Source organism: Prionailurus bengalensis, chromosome B4, assembly GCF_016509475.1.
Source record: "Prionailurus bengalensis isolate Pbe53 chromosome B4, Fcat_Pben_1.1_paternal_pri, whole genome shotgun sequence".
Classification (NCBI taxonomy): Eukaryota; Metazoa; Chordata; class Mammalia; order Carnivora; family Felidae; genus Prionailurus; species Prionailurus bengalensis.
In genome coordinates, this window is record NC_057358.1 from 137,944,687 (window position 1) to 137,963,738 (window position 19,052).

At 54.5% G+C, this 19,052-nt stretch overlaps 1 protein-coding gene and 1 long non-coding RNA gene across 3 annotated transcripts in view; one reads left to right on the forward strand and one right to left on the reverse strand.

Annotated features, from left to right (window-relative positions):
* The window catches only part of FBLN1 (fibulin 1), an 83,132-nt gene that overhangs the window by 42,069 nt on the left and 22,011 nt on the right, over window positions 1-19,052 (forward strand). Inside the window, exons 14-15 of one of the 2 annotated variants that reach the window (XM_043562907.1) lie at window positions 1,403-1,526; window positions 17,775-17,917. In XM_043562907.1, the coding sequence (XP_043418842.1) occupies window positions 1,403-1,526; window positions 17,775-17,917 (267 nt within the window). Of the gene's footprint in view, window positions 1-1,402; window positions 1,527-9,816; window positions 10,262-17,774; window positions 17,918-19,052 lie in introns of those variants that run through there. The other variant, XM_043562908.1, reaches the window with a different exon arrangement.
* LOC122472904 lies at window positions 8,527-9,116 on the reverse strand. Its single transcript, XR_006294548.1, has 3 exons — window positions 9,027-9,116; window positions 8,729-8,934; window positions 8,527-8,615 (listed from the first exon to the last, which is right to left on the reverse strand). It is a non-coding gene; the product is annotated as an uncharacterized LOC122472904 (long non-coding RNA).

A 19,052-nucleotide genomic window follows, 5' to 3' on the forward strand; every position in this document is an offset into this window, starting at 1 on the left:
AGGCCCTGCTGAGAGTTACGGGCAGAGCAGTGAGCAGGTGGGGGAGGCCTCTGTCCCAAGGTGCCGATGACTGCCCTGCTGAGGGCGGGCGTGGTCCGCAGTGGGACAGCCCTGAGGTCTCTGTATTCATGAGGGTGTCCCGTTGGGGCCAAGGGGTCAGCTCCCGCATGGACTAAATGAGGGGGTCCGATGGCCCCCATCTGCACTCAGCTCCCATATCTAAGAACACCCTAGGAGTCACCATGAGCCCCGTAACTGAGCCATTTGGTGACCGAGAGAGGGGTGCCAAGGAGATATTTGTGAACGAACAATCCCCGAGTGGATCGAGGGACGGCCCCAAGAAGCTGAGCCACAGAGGTCGGGTCTGTCCGGCCCCTTCCTCGTGAGCCCCCACACAGGACTGTCGACCCAGAGGCTCAGAGGCCCCGGGTTCTGCACACGTGATTTCTGGTCGTGAGGAAGGACTTTGATCAAAGGCGGGCAGGAGCGGTGGCCTTTCCTGGGAGGCACCCACTCGGTGCGTCCGCAGCTCTGGGTGGAAGTCACTTTGTTTTCACCTCTCCGGCGGAGCAGATGACTTTCTTGCTCCTGGCCGGCCTCCCTTGCCGCAACCTGGGGTCCTGCCAGACACAGCAAAACACATTCCTGAGCCTCGGCCTTTGAGATTAGGAGTGTTGTTTTTACCGCCGAGATCAGGCGTTTGGCACCTCTCACAGACGCCTCTCAGGCTCGCCAGACCCCACCATTCTGCTGCTCCTGAGACCTGTGGGAAAGAGGACAGCTCCCCGTGTCCGGGGACCTCTCAGGACAGTGCCCCGGGCCTCACCGACCCCGGGCCCTGGGCACAACGTAGAACTCCTTGAAGCCTTGGTGTCCTCATCCGTCACATGCAGCTGCTAGCTTCTGCCATTTCCTTCTGGCATGTCGCGAGTCCCCCGTGAGGTGACGGTACTGACCCTCAGGAGCCTCGGACAGGTGCTGGCTGCTTAGAACCTTGGCTCTGGCCCGTGTGGGTTCAAAGCTCAACTCTGCCGCGCGCAAAATGTGCGGCCTTGGGTGAGCCCCGGAGCCTGTGCGAGCTCCTGCCTACACTGAGGATAATAACAGTTCTTGCCCAGTGAGCCGTCGGGAGAACGGAACTCTCCAAAGCTCATCCCAGAACTGTGAACGATGAGTAAAACCTCCATAAATACCGGTTATCCTCTAAGTAAGAAAGCTGGCAAGGGCACTGCCACAGAGCGCAGGGGAGGGAGGGGAGCAGGGGAGCAGCCAGGGGAGGGCAAGGGCGGCCCCATCTCCCCCCTCAGTCCTGCCTGGTGGGAGGCCCCAGCGCCACCATCTGGGGATGGGGTCGGCTCGGGCGGCCTCAGCCTTCACCGGGCTGCCTTGGGGTCTCTCACAGACATCGATGAGTGTGTGACCGGCATCCACAACTGCTCCATCAACGAGACCTGCTTCAACATCCAGGGTGGCTTCCGCTGCCTGGCCTTCGAGTGCCCCAAGAACTACCGCCGCTCCGCAGACACGTAAGTCCCTCGGGCCCCGCCATTGTCTGTCTGCGTCGGCCTTCCTGGGGGCCTGGCTCCCGGCCTGGGTGGGCGGCTCACGAACTGTGCCCTCCCACCGGGGCCCTGGGAAACTTGAGGACCCCGATTCTCAAGCCCCTAAACGCCGGGAGGCTGGTTGCAGAGAGCCTAGGTAGTGACTTCAAGGAGGGCAGGCCTGGCCTCAGGGAGCCTGTGCGAGGAGCCAGACAGAAACACCAGGCCTGAGACCTTGGGCCCGAGGCAGCTCGCCGGGCCCCAGCTTCGTCATCTGCGAGATGCAGAGGTCAGAACATACTCTGACCCAGACGAAGGTAGTGATGCTTCTGGGTGAGCGGATGTGGTTGCTGGGGCATCGTCATTAGGCGACCCCCCCTCCTGAAAGCCAGATTCCATTCAGCCCGGTGACTGCGTGGGAACGGCACGGAATTTTCTGTGTCCCAAACTTGAGGCTGTATGTTCCTATGTTATTGGAAGCTCCGTCCTTCCCAGGCCACTAGGGTGTCTGTTGGGATGTCCAGAAACCCCCTTCCTCAGGGCGTAGGGAGGACCTCTGGCCTCACTGCATACCACCCTACCCCTAATTTTATTCAGCGAGGTTTGTTTCATGGCACTGTCAGTAATTTCAGGAGGAGCTCTTTAGTGGGGCCAGATTCGGGAGCACGGGTGCATGACCCCTTCCAACCCCCGGAAACGCTCAAAGCCAGTGCACAGCTAGGCTGACCGCAACTCAGCCTTTTGACCGTGAGCCTGCTCCTCCCGCTGGAGGGTCAGGGCCTCCTTGGCTGGTGCACCCGGCCCCAGTGTCCACTCGCTCAAGCCCAAAGGGCGGCTGCCCTGGCTTGCGGTTCTGGCCTGGCCTCCGGCTTGCTGAATGCCAGATGCTCAGACCTCCGTCTCCCCAGCGGCACTCTGGGCTCTTCCCAGGTGCTCGTCCTCCGGCCTCGCCACCTCCGCGGGCTTGCTCTGTTCCCCCAGCCCACGTAGGCTCGTCCGCCTGGAGACCCGATAGCTCGTGTCCTCCCTGTGCCCCGGTTAGGGAAGAGGCACCCCAGAACTGAGCCCTGGAGGGCAGCGAGGGCGTACCTCGGACCCCTAAGAAAGTTCCGTTTCCTCAATTTGAGGCTGGGCTGCTATTTGTGGTATTAAGTTCCTGCTCCCCCAGTTCTTTGTCTGTGTCTGGGCTCGAGGACTCTGGAAGACTGGCTGGCGCTGGGCATGGAATTCTAACGCAGGCAGCCACGAAGCCCAGACCGGAGGCAGCCTCCCTGTGGGGGTCTGCGTGCTTCCCGAGCCCAAGGGTGGACAGGTGGGCGCCGTGAGCTGAGGTTGTGACTGAAATCAGCAGACCCGGCCCCTTCATGCGTGTTGGCGTTTGCTGTGGAAGCCTTGGCCATGCCTCGGTGCTGGAGAAAGTCATTTACTTGTTTGGGGACCACGGGCATACTGTGTGCAGGCACCCGGGCAGACAGTGGGCCCACAAAGGCCCCCGTGCCCAGCACCGTGCCTACTGAGAGCACATTCCAGAGCAGCAGTGGCCACAGAGTGCAGCAGAGTCCCCATGTGGCTTGGGTGGGGGGTGCCTGGAGTAGGCGTTGGTGGAATGAATGGGGAGGGGGACACCGAGTTAGGCAAAGAGGGAGGGCGTGGCGGGCAGGACTGGAGTAGGGCTGGGGACAGGGGATCGAAGGGCGTCCGGCCATGAAATGGGGTGCTCAGTGGGGAGCCTGGGCTGGCATTCTGCTCACTGTGGGGGTTGATGCTTCAGGGCTCGGTCTGTCCCATCCCACGGCTTCATCAGCATGTACCGGGGGCTGATAAAGAGGGGGCTTGTCATTTTCTGTGAGTAGGAAGAGGGAGCAGGGCCCCACCCACAGTACAAGCAAGAGAGGGAAGATGGGGCTCCAAGCTGCCCCTCTGGGGAGGACGGCCCAGATTAACACCCATGCCTGCTCGCCAGCGCCCCCCCCCCCCCCCCAGTGGCGGGCACAGAGGGGGAGGAGAAAGAAACTGGGGGTAGTGGCCAGGCCAAGCCCTCCAGGACTGAGTTCTCCAGCTTCTTGGGGAAGCTGTGGCATTCCAGAAAGGTGCCAGCTTGGAGTTACTCCATTCCAGGTCGCTTGGGCTCCTTGGAGCCTCTATACCCTCAGCTGTGAAGCGGGTGGTCAGGCCACCCTGCCAGGTTCCTGCGGGGTGAGCCTTGATGGTGGAGCAGGGCCCCCTCATAAAGCTCACGCTGGGTTCAGCCCCCATGGGGGAGTGGGTAGGCGCCCCAAAGGTCTGTCTCACTGCCAGTTTTTAGGGGGGTGCTCCCTGGTGTCCAGGGCAGGGCCTGAAAGGAAAGGGGAAGAGCCAGGGCCGGGATTCCAGACTTCCAGACTCACTCTCCTGTTCCTTGGGGCTGTGGCCTCAGGTCAGTCTCTTGGCCACCCGGGGGCCCTTTCTGTGTCTGCAACACCTGCTTGGCAAGGCCTTGGGGATTAGCAGGGATTAGTGGTAACGAGCTCCAGGCAGCCAGCCCGGTGCTGGGACAAGAGTGGTAGGGAGTGAGGACGGTGATGACCAGCCATCCCGTTTCTCTCCCTCGGGGCACTTCAGCTTAGCCACGGAGGTTCCTCGGGGCACCTCTGCTGTTCCCCGCCTGCTGCTTGCCGCCCGTGTGACTGGTTGAGCTCCCGGCCCTCCGATGGGAGACGAGACACGGGCGTCTGAGGGGCTGTGTGGTTGGGGCCATCATGCTACGGAATCACGGGCTAGCCGGGAGCCCGGTGTAGGAAGGGGGGTTGGGGCTGGAACCCCAAGTTGAGTGGCCATTGGAGGCTTGTATCCTGGTTGTCCCCTCCTAGAGAGAGGAGTTACCGTAGGACCACGGGGGCTCGGAGCTTAGTGTCAGCATAGTGACAAGCCTCTGACAAATGGTAGACCGACCCAGGCAGGATACAGGCCGGAGCTCCAAGCGAGGAGTGGCCCGTCTTCTCGGCACTGTTAACGCCTCAGGCTGAAGTTTTCTTGCTTTGTAGCTTCTTTTCCTCATCCTCCAAAATCCTCTTAAAGAATTTATTATCTGGCCTGCAGAAAGCAATTTACAAAATTTAAAAGAGCTGTATCAGGAAAGACCCACTAGCCAGCATTTCTGTAGGTAACATTTAGGGAGTCTTGATAGGGAAGATTTAAGGTGTGTGCCCTCTCTCTGCCTCTCTGTCTCTCTCTGGGCCTCAGCCTTCTCTTTCTGTCCACACAGTCTCCTTCTGGGCAGTGTCCCTGGCGGCCAAGGGGCGGTAACTGGAGCATGACCCAGCAGGCTGGGCCACAAACCACAGGGCTGGGCCTCATGGATCGTCCAGGCTGTTAAGATCCTGACCACACGATTCCCTCCTACCCACAGGAGGAATGTCAAAGCGTTCCAGAGCCTGGGATGGGACTGAAAACATCCTCTTTATCCCCTCAGCAGGACGGACCCCTGAGACATGCGGTCTTAGAAGCCAGAGGAAGGCCGCACAGCCTCGGTTGGCACAGCTGTGGGCCTGAGGGTACAGTGCGGGTGGACAGGGGTGAGGGGAGTGGAGCCCTGCCTTGGCCTGTTCCCAGGGCTTCTGTCCAGAATGACAAGAGCGTGAAAGCCAGGGAGGTGCCGGCAGGGAAGGCTATAAGCGTGAGACAGCCTGGGGGGTGGCCAGAATGGCCGTGCCTCCCAGGAGAAGGGACTGGGCCTGGGGGACCTTCTCTCTCTAGTGTGTGGCGACTTCCAGCATTGCATTTTCACAGAAAATAGAGTGTTCCGATCAAATCCGTTGCACTGAAAAATTGGGGCGCGTTGTTCTCTTGTACATGACGAGATGGAAACCGAGGCGTGTGGTCCCAGGGACCTGGCCCTTCTCTGTGCGACGACAGCCCTCCAGACATGCTGGCGAACAAAGACTTTTGTGTGGGTGCCCAGGGTGGCGGGCAGTTTGCCGGATGCGGTAGTCGAGGTTTCTGTGATGTTTCCATAAGCTCAGGGTAGAGCAGGACAGGAGCGTTGAAGTTGGAGCTGACCGGGAAAACCGGGGCCGTACGTGTTTGTGCACATTTACTGGGGTGCATAGCATGTGTCAAGTTCACACCGGGTCCTGGAGATGAAGCCGGGGAGCCATCGCCCGGCCCTTGGGAAGTGAATGGTCCACACAGAGCCAGGCCGAGAAATGCCTCGTGTGAGAAATGCCCGCGGCTCTGCGGTTAATGCCTCTTCGGGGTTCGTGGTGGGGGTGTGGGGACCATGGAGGAGGGAGCGTCCGGTTCTCCGGTGTGGTGGCTGCGGGAGCTCGAACGTCACGCACACGTCACGTCCCCTCTGGCCACACGTGCTGGGTTAATGCGTCCATCTGACAAATCAAAACCCCGTCCTTGGACCGGGTACAGGCCACACAGAAGTGGGACAAGCTTAAGTCACATGAAGGCGACTCTAGTGCCACCTGCTGGCCAGACCACCAGGCCTTTCCTGAAGCAGCTGGTGCGTGTGTGCGCGCACACGTGCGCGTGTGCGTGTGTGTGTGTGTGTATGCGCGCGTGTGGATGAAGGCTTTGAAGTGACACAGGCCAACTTCGTTTCTGCCACTTAATACAGACTGTGGCGTCACAGACAAGTTACGTGTCCTCACTGAGCTCTGACCTTCCCGTCAGTAGAGCGGGAGAAACCCTGATTCACCCAGCACGCGGCCAGGCATCTTCCCTCAGGGTCTCCCGAACCCCCCGGAACCTTACCGTTTGGCCTGGAGCTAGGTGTCTCGGGGGGTAGGCCGCCCCTCGGCAGCCCCCTTCTTCTGCTTTCCTTCTCTCCTCTCTGTCCCCTCTGCCTCTGGGCCCCTCCCATGCATGACTCCCCCGCAGTGCTCCTGGTCCTCACCTACCGTGGAGGATCATCCCCAGGGAGTACCCTGGAGCTCGCTCCCGGGGCTGGCCTAGCGAAGCCTGCTCAGAATGGTAAGCGGCCAAATAAATGAGATGATTCCCCTCATCCCGATAAAGAGCCGGAAATCGGATGGAAAAAAGAGACCCCGCTCACAAGAAACGCCAAATGTGAAATAAGTCCGAGTAACCCAACACAAGGCACAGAAACGTAAAGAGCTGAAAGGGAGACGTGATGGAAGGCTAGGACGGGACTTGCTCCTGGCCAGAGAATCCAAACACCGTCAACATGGCAGAACTTCCTGGGGCATGCTCTGCCAGCTCCCATGGGGCTCTGCACTTGGGCTCCGCTTCCAAAGGCAGCTGCCATCAGAGTGTGATGGCCTGGTGTTCAGGAGGCAGAAGATCGTCCCTGTCCCCAACCTCTCACAGGAAGTTAGAACCGGTCTCCGTCTCCATCAGGGGAAGTGAGGAGCTCTCACCATCCTGTCACAGAAAGTTGGAGCCTGTAGCAGGAAGTCGGAACCTCTTTCCATCCTGTCACAGGACGTTAGGAGCTCTCTCTAATCCTATCACAGGAATCAGGAGCTATCACCAACCTGTCACAGGAAGTTAGAACCCCTTTCCGTTCTGTCTCAGGAATTAGGAGCTCTCAGCATCCTGTCACAGGAAGTTAGACACTATCAACATCCTGTCACTGGAAGTTAGGAGCTCTCACCATTCTGTTACAGGAAGTCAGAACTTCTTTCCATCCTGTTATAGGAAGTTAGGAGCTGTCACCGTCCTGTCACAGGAAGTTAGAACCTGTAACAGAAGTTAGACCTCTTTCCATTCTGCCTCAGAAATTAGGAGCTCACCATCCTGTCACAGGAAGTTAGAGTGTGCCGCAGGAAGTCAGAACTTCTTCCCATCCTGTCACAGGAAGTTAGGAGCGATCACCATCCTGTCACAGGAAGTTAGAACCTATAACAGGAAGTTAGAACCTCTTTCCATCCTGTGGCTGGAAGTTAGGAGCTATCACCATTCTGTCACAGGAAGTCAGAACTTCATTCCATCCTGTCTTGGAAGTTTGGAGCTATCACCATCCTGCCATTGGAAATTAGAACGTGTAACAGGAACTTGGAACCTCTTTCCATCCTGCCACAGGAAGTTAGGAGCTATCGCCATTCTGTCACGGGAAGTTAGGAACTATCACCATCCTGTCACAGGAAGTCAGAGAATGTCACAGGAAGTTAGAACCTCTTTCCATCCTGTCACAGGAAGTTAGGAACTATCACCGTCCTGTCACAGGAAGTCAGAGAATGTCACAGGAAGTTAGAACCTCGTTCCATCCGGTCACAGGAAGTTAGGAGCTATCACCGTCCTGTCACAGGAAGTCAGAGAATGTCATAGGAAGTTAGAACCTCTTTCCATCCTGTCACAGGAAGTTAGAACCTCTTTCCATCCGGTCACAGGAAGTTAGAACCTCTTTCCATCCTGCCACAGGAAGTTAGGAGCTATCGCCATTCTGTCACGGGAAGTTAGGAACTATCACCATCCTGTCACAGGGAGTCAAAGAATGTCATAGGAAGTTAGAACCTCTTTCCATCCGGTCACAGGAAGTTAGAACCTCTTTCCATCCTGCCACAGGAAGTTAGGGGCTATCACCATCCTGCCATTGGAAATTAGAACGTGTAACAGGAACTTGGAACCTCTTTCCATCCTGCCACAGGAAGTTAGGAGCTATTGCCATTCTGTCACAGGAAGTTAGAACCTCTTTGCATCTGGTCACAGGAAGTTAGAACCTCTTTCCATCCGGTCACAGGAAGTTAGAACCTCTTTCCATCCGGTCACAGGAAGTTAGAACCTCTTTCCATCCGGTCACAGGAAGTTAGAACCTCTTTCCATCCGGTCACAGGAAGTTAGAACCTCTTTCCATCCGGTCACAGGAAGTTAGAACCTCTTTCCATCCGGTCACAGGAAGTTAGAACCTCTTTCCATCCGGTCACAGGAAGTTAGAACCTCTTTCCATCCTGTCACAGGAAGTTAGAACCTCTTTCCATCCGGTCACAGGAAGTTAGAACCTCTTTCCATCCGGTCACAGGAAGTTAGAACCTCTTTCCATCCGGTCACAGGAAGTTAGAACCTCTTTCCATCCGGTCACAGGAAGTTAGAACCTCTTTCCATCCGGTCACAGGAAGTTAGAACCTCTTTCCATCCTGCCACAGGAAGTTAGGAACTATCACCATCCTGTCACAGGGAGTCAGAGAATGTCACAGGAAGTTAGAACCTCGTTCCATCCGGTCACAGGAAGTTAGAACCTCTTTCCATCCGGTCACAGGAAGTTAGAACCTCTTTCCATCCGGTCACAGGAAGTTAGAACCTCTTTCCATCCTGCCACAGGAAGTTAGGAACTATCACCGTCCTGTCACAGGGAGTCAGAGAATGTCACAGGAAGTTAGAACCTCGTTCCATCCGGTCACAGGAAGTTAGAACCTCTTTCCATCCGGTCACAGGAAGTTAGAACCTCTTTCCATCCTGCCACAGGAAGTTAGGAACTATCACCGTTCCGTCATAGGAAGTGGGCGCTCTCCCCGTTCTGTCACAGGAACTTAGAACCTCTTTCCATGCTGTCACAGGAAATTAGGGGCTACCGTCCTCCTGTTACAGGAAGTTAGAACCCACCCCCATCTCCATTCCAGGCCCTGGCTGTCCCTGTGGACACACAGGAAACTGGGCCTGGGGCACAAGACCCAGCGAGGCGGGTGGGGATCAGACCTCACTGCCTGAGCACACATCTGGCTTCCTCACTCCGTGACCTTGGGAAGGCCTCCCGACTCTTCCAGGCTCAGTTTCCGCATCTGACGAATGGCACTCGGGCCACTCTCACGGTGCAGTTACGGTGCTCGCGCTAGAGAACGCTTGGTGACGAGTGGCCGAGCGCTTGATAGGTGGCAGCGGCCGTGACCGCTAGCGGTGGAGATGACCGCCCCCGGGGTCATCTCCGTGCCCCGCCAAGAGCCCCGTGTAGCCGTGACCACGGCCTGGGTGAGGGGCCGGGCGCCCGGACGACACTCAGAGGGCGGGGGTGCGCCCGGGGAGTGTGGCCCGGCGGGGGGTGCTCTGCCGGCGAGAGGGGACACACCTCACTCCCGGCACGGCCCTAGACCCCGGCCACCCAGCGCCCCCTGAGGGTGTTGGAAGAGGCTAGTGCCTGAGCCAGCGGCCCGGAGGTCCACGGCACCTCCCGCAGGTGAGTGAGGGGTGCTCTTCCTTTAGCCGAATCGGCCAGAGGGGTGGCGGGGGTCCCCGCCCGGCGAGCCCTCGCTTTCCCTCGCGCTCTGTTGTGCCTCCGCTTGCTGAATTTGCTCTAATCCTCTTCTTGTCTCTCTGTCCACTTTTCTTGCAGCCGCTGCGAGCGCTTGCCTTGCCATGAGAATCAGGAGTGCCCCAAGCTGCCTCTGAGAATAACCTACTACCATCTCTCTTTCCCCACCAACATCCAAGTGCCCGCCGTGGTTTTCCGCATGGGCCCCTCCAGTGCCGTCCCCGGGGACAGCATGCAGCTGGCTATCACCAGCGGCAACGAGGAGGGCTTTTTCAGCACCCGGAAGGTGAGCCACCACAGCGGGGTGGTGGCCCTCACCAAGCCCGTCCCTGAGCCCAGGGACTTGCTCCTGACCGTCAAGATGGACCTCTCTCGCCATGGCACCGTCAGCTCCTTTGTGGCCAAGCTTTTCATCTTTGTGTCCGCAGAGCTCTGAGCACTTGCTTTGGGCCGCCGGGGGCTCCCTCTTGTTGCTTTCCTCACCCTCCCCTCCGGGATCTTAATAAAGTTTCAGCAGGCGATCCGACCCAGCATGCCTCACGTGCCTTGGTTTTATTTCGCCCGGGCGGGAGGCCGTGCTGCTCGTCACCCTGGGGCGAAGCAGGCACCTGCCACGGCCTGGTGCTCCCGCGCGGTGACGGAGGAGTGGTTTTCATATGCTCGTGTGCATCTGGGAGTCCCTGTTGCCGGAGGTCACCGTCTACACCGCCAGGGGGCCCGGGGACGGGGTTCAGGAGGCGCGCGTGTATCGCCTCAGAGGAGTGAGCTCTCCTCCATCTTGTGTTGAGCCCGAAGGCTGAGGCCGTCATTGAAAAGAGGGTATCGGGCTCCTTCCGCTCTCGTTCTCTAGATGTGGAGACTGAGGCCCAGAGAAGGGGCAAGGCTCGGCCAGGGTTTTGTGGCCTATTTGTAGCAGAGCCGGGCCGCGGGACCAAGTCTCTGGCTGCGCTTGGTGTCCTGGCTGTGTTGCGTGGAGCTGACCCTTTAACGGAGTCCAGAAAACTCGATCCTGAGCCTCTCGTTCTGTTTGTCTTGATGACAAGCCCGAACCGGTGGGAGAAAGACCCAGAACACAGTTGCAGAATCTTGGCTGCCGCTCTTGCCTGAATACGGTTAGTTGCCTCGGCCGGGGATCCTGCCCCCCCTGCCGGGAGGAGGAGGCAGAGGATAAGACGATAGATGTGCCACTGGTGCTTCGGGTCCTTCGTGTGCATGGCCCCAGTGCCGCAAGGCAGGTGTCTCATCCCCGTGGAGACCCAGAGACAGCAAGTGATTTGCCCAGGTTCGCACAGCTGGTGTTTGAACCCTAGCTTGCTGACTCCATAACCCCAACTATTCCATTCTCACAACACCGTCAGCATGGGCCTCGAGCCACCCGCCTCTCTCCATTCCCTCCACCATGATTCCAGCCAAACCGTGGTCACCAGTCCCCAGAGTGCCCTTCGAGGCCCTGTATGATTTTGTCCTTGCACGCGTCCCCAGCCCGACTACAAATTGCTCCCCCCTTGCTCCCTTCCCTTGAGCCACACCGCTGAGTTCTTTGCTGCCTCAGGCCCTTTGCACACGCTTTGCTCCCTTGGCTCCGATGCTGGCTAAAGCTCAGCTTAAGTGCTCCTTTCTCAGTGAGGCCTTCCTCTTGGCTCAGCTCCTCTGTCAAGTCTTTCTGCTACCTCGCGCTTCCTTTGTTATGCTTATCACGGTTTGCATTTCCCATTTATCTGTGTCTCGCGTGTCTGTCTTCACCACCCGGAGGGCTCTGGGCCGGCAGAGACCAGCTCTGTCCCCTTCAGCGATGTGTCCCTAGCTCCTGGCGAGGTGCCTAACACACAGGAGATGCTCTGTCCGTGCCCGTTGAGGGAACGGATAACTTTCTACCAACACTGGCTTATGTCTCTAGCATTTCTGTGACTGCCGATGCTGTTTCCCAGCAGAAACCCGAGGGGAAGGCAGAACATCACAGGGGAACCAGGATATTGCGGGGTCCTAAGATCCTTCCTATAGTTCCGTGTAAGTTGGTGGGGGGAGGGTGTGCTGGCCTTGCCGTCTGGCAGGGAAGACAGATGCCTTGTGCCTGTTGACAGAGTGGCAGTTGAACTACCGTGGAAGCCAGTCACCTCAAGCCTTCCACGCTGTCTCCCATAGCTCTCTCTGAGCATGTCTGGTCTGTACCGGCTCCCAGTCTCCCATCTTCTAGAGCATTCTCCAAGCTGCAGCCGGAGGACCCCTCTGAAGGACCAGCCTGGTCTCGTTAGGACCTTCTGTGATTCATTTACCAGCGGGTCAAGTCCAGCTCTCTTGGAATGGTATCCAAGGCCATGCTCGATCTAGCCTCTGCCCACATTTTCAGCTCTAGCCTAGCTCATCCCCTCGTTCTAGTCCTGCAGGGGTGCCTGTCCTCCCCTGAATGTGCCTTCTCTTGGCTTTAGCGTGTGCCCTGCCACCCTCCTACAAACTGCTGTGTTTCTTGAAGGCTTAACTCAAAAGTCATCTCCTCAGTGAAGCCTTTCCTTAACCTGAGCTCCAGTAGCCCTGAACATCTGCACATTTTTCCCTGTTATCTTGTGATTATTACTTTTTATTATCCCTACTGCACTGGGACCTTTCGGAGGACACGGATTATGTCTCTATTCTCGACACCTGCAGTGTTTGGCCTATAGAAAGAGTTCAGTAAACAACTGAATAAATAGATGGATGGACAGATGGATGAATGGATGGATGATGAATGGATGATGGGCAGGTGGATGAATGGATGGATGGGTAGATGGATGGATGGATAGATGATGGATGGATGGATGGATGGATGGATGGATGAATGATCGATGGATGGTATTTTCAAGGCTAAGTTCAAATATCCCCTCTTCTGTGAAGTTAGCAAGGCACAGCAGGGATCCGGTTATCGTATTCAAGTATTCCTTCCCCATGCTCCAGATTATCCAGGTTGGAAGAAGCCCTTTTCCTTCATGTCTAGGAGTGTTGAGTTGGGGGGAAATGCTCAGGGGCTTTAGAGGCCCTGCAGTGACCTTACGGAGTTTGCCAGAGTCCCCTGTACGACATTCCCACCAACTGACCATCCAGCTTAGCTTGCGCTCTCCCTTGTTTGTAGAAGTCCCTACATCTTAAGGTGGCCCATTCCATTTCAGGACGCCTCTGCTGTCTCTGTGTGTGCGCCTGAGTGCATATGTGGGGCTGATATCTGCACTACCTGGAGGCTTCTCTCTGCCCTGCAGTTCCTTGGGGCTGTACGGTCATAGTCCTACATCGTGCTGCTGAGATCATACAGTGCAGAACAAAAATAATAACCAAGAGTTTGAATGTCCTCCTGGCCACTTACTAGTTCTGTGACCTTGGAGAAGTCATTTGCCTTTCAGAGCTTCAAGGCCCCCGTCATGGATTATGTTGAAAATTACATGTAATTGCAGATGAGGCCCTATCTGGTATATATAGTCGGCAGTCAATAAGTGTTGGTTTTTTCATTCATCGGAGGGAATGTGAGTGTCCATTTGGATCTTGAGTTCAATGGGGAATGAAGGCTCAGAGGGTCTGGATGTGTCTAAGGTCACTGCCATCACCTCGGACTCCTAGGACTCTGCACTTCTGACTCCATCACTGTCCTAACCCAAGCTCCCCAGGGCAAGTGATAATAATCATGGCTATCATTATTGTAATGATAATAATCATGACTATGATAGCTAACACATGTACTGCTTGCTGAGGGCCAGGTACTGCTCCAAGCATTAAATTGAACTCTCACAACAGCCTTGTGAGGAAAATACGGTTATGATCCCCATTTCACATTGGAGACATGGAGGCATAGAGCAGATAAGTAACTTGCCCAGAGCCCCACAGCTGGTCTCAGGTGGAGCTGGGATTCACACCCAGGCAGCCTGGCTCTGCCTCCTGTCCTCCGAAACCCTGTCCCCTGCTGTCTTGAATGCTGTGAAGCAGATAGGATTGCTGGGATCAGTCAGTGCCGGTTGGATTGTTACTCCGGCCTCATCTCTGAAATCACTGGATACAAGCCCTATTCTATGGTTTCCAAGTATAAAGGAAGCAGTGTAGTGTAGAGGGAAGAGCTGTAAAGACTAAGTGAGATATAGTGACGAAAAGAATGAAATCTGGCCATTTTCAACAACGTGGATGGAACTGGAGGGTACGATGCTAAGTGAAATAAGTCAGAAAAAGACAGATGTCAAATGATTTCACTCATGTGTAGAATTTGAGAAACTTAACAGAAGACCCTAGGGGAAGGGAAGGAAAAATAAGGTACAAACAGAGAGGGAAGCAAACCACAAGAGACTCTTAAATACACAGAAAAAACTGAAGGTTGATGGTGGTGGAAGTTTGGGCGCTGGGGAAAATGGGTGATGGGCATTGAGGGCACTGGTTGGGATGAGCACTGGGTGTTGTAGAAGTGATGAATCACGGGTATCTATTTCTGAAGCCAAGACTACACTGTATGTTAGCTAACTTGACAATTAAAAAAAAAAAGCCATTTCAGCTATGAGATTTTGGGTAGAGAAACTTAAAATTTTATTATATTACATGGTCATTTGGTAGTAACCTTATCCTCACATAGCATCACTGTTTTCATTAAGTAAATAGAGTCCATGATGTACTGACCAAAAATAAATAAACCAAAAGACTAAGTGAGATAATGTGTGCAAACCCTCTAGCACAGAGAATCTGGAAAGATGCAGCAGCATAGTGTTTGAAGCTCTCTGGATTCCAACCCAAAACACACAAACAACAACAACAAAAAAAATTTAAATCTACAGAAAATATGCACAACTAAATGAGGTGACAGGATATCCCTACGAACGCCCAAATACAGTGTATGTCCATCGGCATGGTATCGGCACCTGTGCAGAAGAAAGCAGTGGGAGACTCCAGAATAGTCAACAGATATTCCCTAGAAAATACAGAGAACAAATTATGGAGCATCGGCTGAGACTGGGAGACATTTACTCAGTCCATTCCAGTGCGTGCAAGGAGCTCATGGAAGCGTTGAGGGAACGGAGCCATCTAGCCCCTAGGAACCCCTGAAACTGAGCCAGCGGGGCTTCCCTTAATGTCAGGATCTCACACTATGGAGAAATTGCTGGGTGGGAAATGCAGAGTTGAGTAGGAAAGAGACAACAGACTGGATAAAGAAGGTCCAGGTAAATGTAGAGGAATATCAGAAGGCCAGCTGCCCCAAATGACAGATAAGGGAGTTCTGTGAAGTCAGAAAAACTGTGAATGCGCCTTTTTCTAAAATTTCAGGAAAACTAATTCCACTTGAAAATGATCAACCAAAAAGTAGCAAGGTTGAGTCTCCTACAAAAATTATTGTAAGAAAGGAGATACTAAGGAACAGAATGGCATCCCTCCAGATAATGAAAATACATCAGTAACAGATGTTCACAGTCTAGATCAAAACTGTAACCTATATCAAAACAGAGTAAGAGCACTAAGAAAATGATCAAAAATGTAAGAAAACTGTGGGTCAGAATTAAGAAAAACTGAGACATGAAGTGACAGAACCCAGGAAATAATTTAAAACTAAAGCAAAAAACAATTTCAGAAATATTTCAGAGAAAGAGCGACCAAAGAGAAGACAAATTTTATAAGTCAAAAAAGAAGTAGAAGAGATGAAAAGGCTCGAAGAGAAAGTGACGGACATAGAAGACACACACAGAGACCCACCATACAGATAATAGAAATCTCTGAAGCACTAACCCAAAACAAAGGAAAGAGATAAGTATTAAAAATGGTAACTCAAGCAAGTTTCCAGAAACTTAAAAAAAAAAAAAAAGATTTGAAAATCCACATTGAAAGAACGCAGCATGCCTGAACGTATCTACTCAGAACAGCAAATATCAAGACATAGTCTAGCAAAATTATCGGACTTTGTTATTTTTTTTTTAATTTTAGAGAGCGTGTGAGCAGGGGAGGGGGCAGAGGGAAAGCGAGAATCTTAAGCAGGCTCCACGCTCAGAGTGAAGCCCCACGTGAGGCTCGATCTCACAGCCCTGGGATCATGACCTGAGCAGATATCAAGAGTCGGATGCTCAACTTAGTAAGTCACCTGGGGGCCTCAAATTATCGGACTTTAAAGGAAAGAGAAGACAGGGGCACCTGGGTGGCTCAGTCAGTTAAGCACCGACTTTGGCTCAGGTCATGATCTCGCAGTCCATGGGCTTGAGCCCCACATCAGGCTCTGTGCTGACAACTCAGCCTGCTTCGGATTCTGTGTCTCCCTCTCTCTCTGCTCCTTCCCCACTTGTGCTCTGTCTCTCTCTGTCTCTCAAAAATAAACAAACATTAAAAAAAAATGAAAGGAAAGAGAAGACAAACAGTGGGCATCTAGACAAAAACAGCAATGACTTATAAGGGGAAAAAGTATGTTGTCATCAGACTTTTTCACAGCAACACTTATGCTGGAAGAAGATGAATACTTAGGATCCTCAAGAAAACATAAGCCAAGGATTATATGCCCAATGAAACGACTCGTGTACAAAGGACACAAGCCATTATCAACATGCAAAAGTATCAGCCTACAAGCGTTAAGCATAGTTGCTTATCCAACCACAACTAAGTGAGTATTGTAAGGACAGCATATAGAATGAATTGCTATATGTCCAAACAATGTAGATAAATATGAATTGCTGTCTGTCCAAACAACGTAGATATAGCACGTCTATAAAACCTGCAGGAAGAATAGGGAGGATGTATCCAAAAATACATATATTATTTTAAGTAATTGTGTTCGTGGTGGTGGTGGTGGTGGTAATTTTAGTCTTGCTCTTCTGAGACTACTGTGTCAGAATATAGAATAACTAAATAAATAATTATGGGATCTTCTATCATCTCCTGTGTTCTTAAGAACCAGGATTCTGATACGGAAGAAAAGAGATTCCTCTGTAATACGGAAGAGATTAAAAGTCTGTGTGGTTCTCGTTTTGAATCAGAAATATCAGTAGGAACTCATGATATATTTTACCTTTAAAAATGTCCACTGAAGAGGCCCGGGAGAAATGGCCAACCCAGTAGCACCAAACATATCTGGTGTCTAGATTGTGGTCTTGCGATACCGTTTACCGCTAAAAAACCAAAACCAAAGCAAACCAAAGACTTCTCGGAGATGTAGCTGGGGCAGTAGAAGTACAAAATAAGGCTGGAGTCATGCCAGAGAGCAAGAGAGCTACTGGACATTACTGGGGCCAAGTCGAAAGGACACAGGAGCCACTCTGATCTTCCCTCTGGGCAAAGATGGGAAAACTTGAGCTCCAGCAAAGGATAATCATTGCAGTGGGTTGAAACCCATCAAACAGTTCACATCCATGAGTTCATACCGATACTTGAAAAAATCAACGGGTAACCTCTGGATGATGAGAGAGAGCTAGTTCATGGTCCTGAAAACTTATTAAACTGCATCTTTGTTCCGGGTAGGTGTTGCATTTATGTTTTATTTTACAATAAAGAGGATTTAAAATGTTTCTAGCCCACATATTTTAAACTCGCACTTGAAACAAGCCCCCGCCTCTTCTCCCTCCTCCCGATCTGTCGCAGGACACCGTGGGTTTGACTTCTCTGTGCCGGGCGCCGAGCTGGGCACCGCGTGCGCGTTCTCTCACTTGCCACCCCTGCGACCCACCTGACCCAGGGCTCCGGGAAGGCGGGACCGTGTCTCCCACGTTTGCTTGGGCATCCTTGGTGCCCGGCACCCAGCAGGCCCTGAAAACACACCTGTTGAGTGAGCGGATGAACAAATGTGTCTGCAGTTGTAGAAACGGCATTGGCAAATAGCCCAGCTTCGCTCACCCGCAGCCAGGGCCGCTGAAAACGGGAGTGTGGGTCCCGGTCCAGGTCGCAGGAAGGGCCACGAGGCATCCCCGCCGAGCAGCCGGGCCGCGGAGGCCACTGCGGTTCTCCGCGGGAGCCGCCTCTGGACGGGCGCTCCCCACCTGGCCACCTGCTGGTCCTCCTGGATCCTGGGTGTCTGTGGGAGTGGCGGTTGCGACATTCCCATCCGCCTCTTGTGCTGTGGTTCCCCCCAGGCTCCGCCAAGAGAAGACAGACACCGTCCGCTGCATCAAGTCCTGCCGTCCCAACGATGTCACCTGCGTGTTGGATCCTGTGCACACCATCTCGCATACTGTTGTCTCGCTGCCCACCTTCCGAGAGTTCACCCGCCCTGAAGGTGAGTGGCGACTCCCACGGCTGGAATCGGCGTGGGGGCCCCAAGGCAGGTCCCCGCAAGAGAGACGTCCCTGCGAGGCAGCCCCCTCAGGGGCCTCCCAGTGCTTGAGCCGAGAGCTTGGCCCCAAGGAGCTTCTCCTTGGTAAGATGCAGATTTGCCTCCGCATCTCCTCTGTGTCCCCCGAGCGCACAGCACCGTGCCGGCCCATTCCGGGCTCTCGGCTCAGGAGGGCGTGCTTCTTCTGGGTCACAGCTGTCCGGCAAATATCTTTTTGGGTGTTGGCTCTCTGCCGAGCGCTGGGGAGTCAGGGAGGGCCTCTGGGAGGAAGTGACTTCCCCACCGGGGTCTAAGTGGGTGGTTCGTAGTGAAAGTGGGGAGCAGGGACAGAGGGGGGTGCCAAGCGGAGCAGAACTCCTCTGGAAAGGTCTGGAGGTAAGCCTGGGGGACAGCGGGCATTTGAGGAACTAAGCCCAGGTTTCCTGGTTGGGAGGGGTAGAGGCTTGGCAAGAGACAGGCTGGAAAGGATAAGCCTTAACGTGGGTGGGGTTGGGGCTTCTAGTCCGAGGCTTTTGGGAGCCATTACGGGGCTGCACCCGATGCTGACCACAGAGGGGCTGGATCGGATCCAGGGAGCCCGGGAGTAGAACAGTGTTCCAACCCCCACCCCTGCTGCCGGCACCTGGTGGGAGGCTGTGTGTGGGTGCTGTTCTGCACGCCTTTTGCTGCTGGGTGTACATCCCCCATGCGGGGCTGCCGTGATCTCCTGCCCCCGCTTCCTCCGGGAGGGGAGGGGTTTCGTCTCTGGCCTTGGGAGGAGCTCCACCGTGATTGATTCCCGCAGTAAACGTTCACCGGGCCTCCCGGGTGCCAGGCTCAAGGCCGGGCTCTGGGGCACAGCGATAGGAAGAACACTGTGAGCCTCCGAGGGCAGATGTATAGCTGAGCCAGCGTGACCACACCCCGTGTTTACCCTGCGACGGGGTCCCGCGAGAGCACATGGCAGAACATAAAAGGGGGGAAGGGGGGAGAGAGGGGTGGCGAGGGCAGGAGAGGCTCCCCAGGGACGTGGTCGCCTGACGGAGCTCGTTCCTCTGGCAAAGGCGCGGCACAGGATCTCCGCGGGGAGGCACGGACT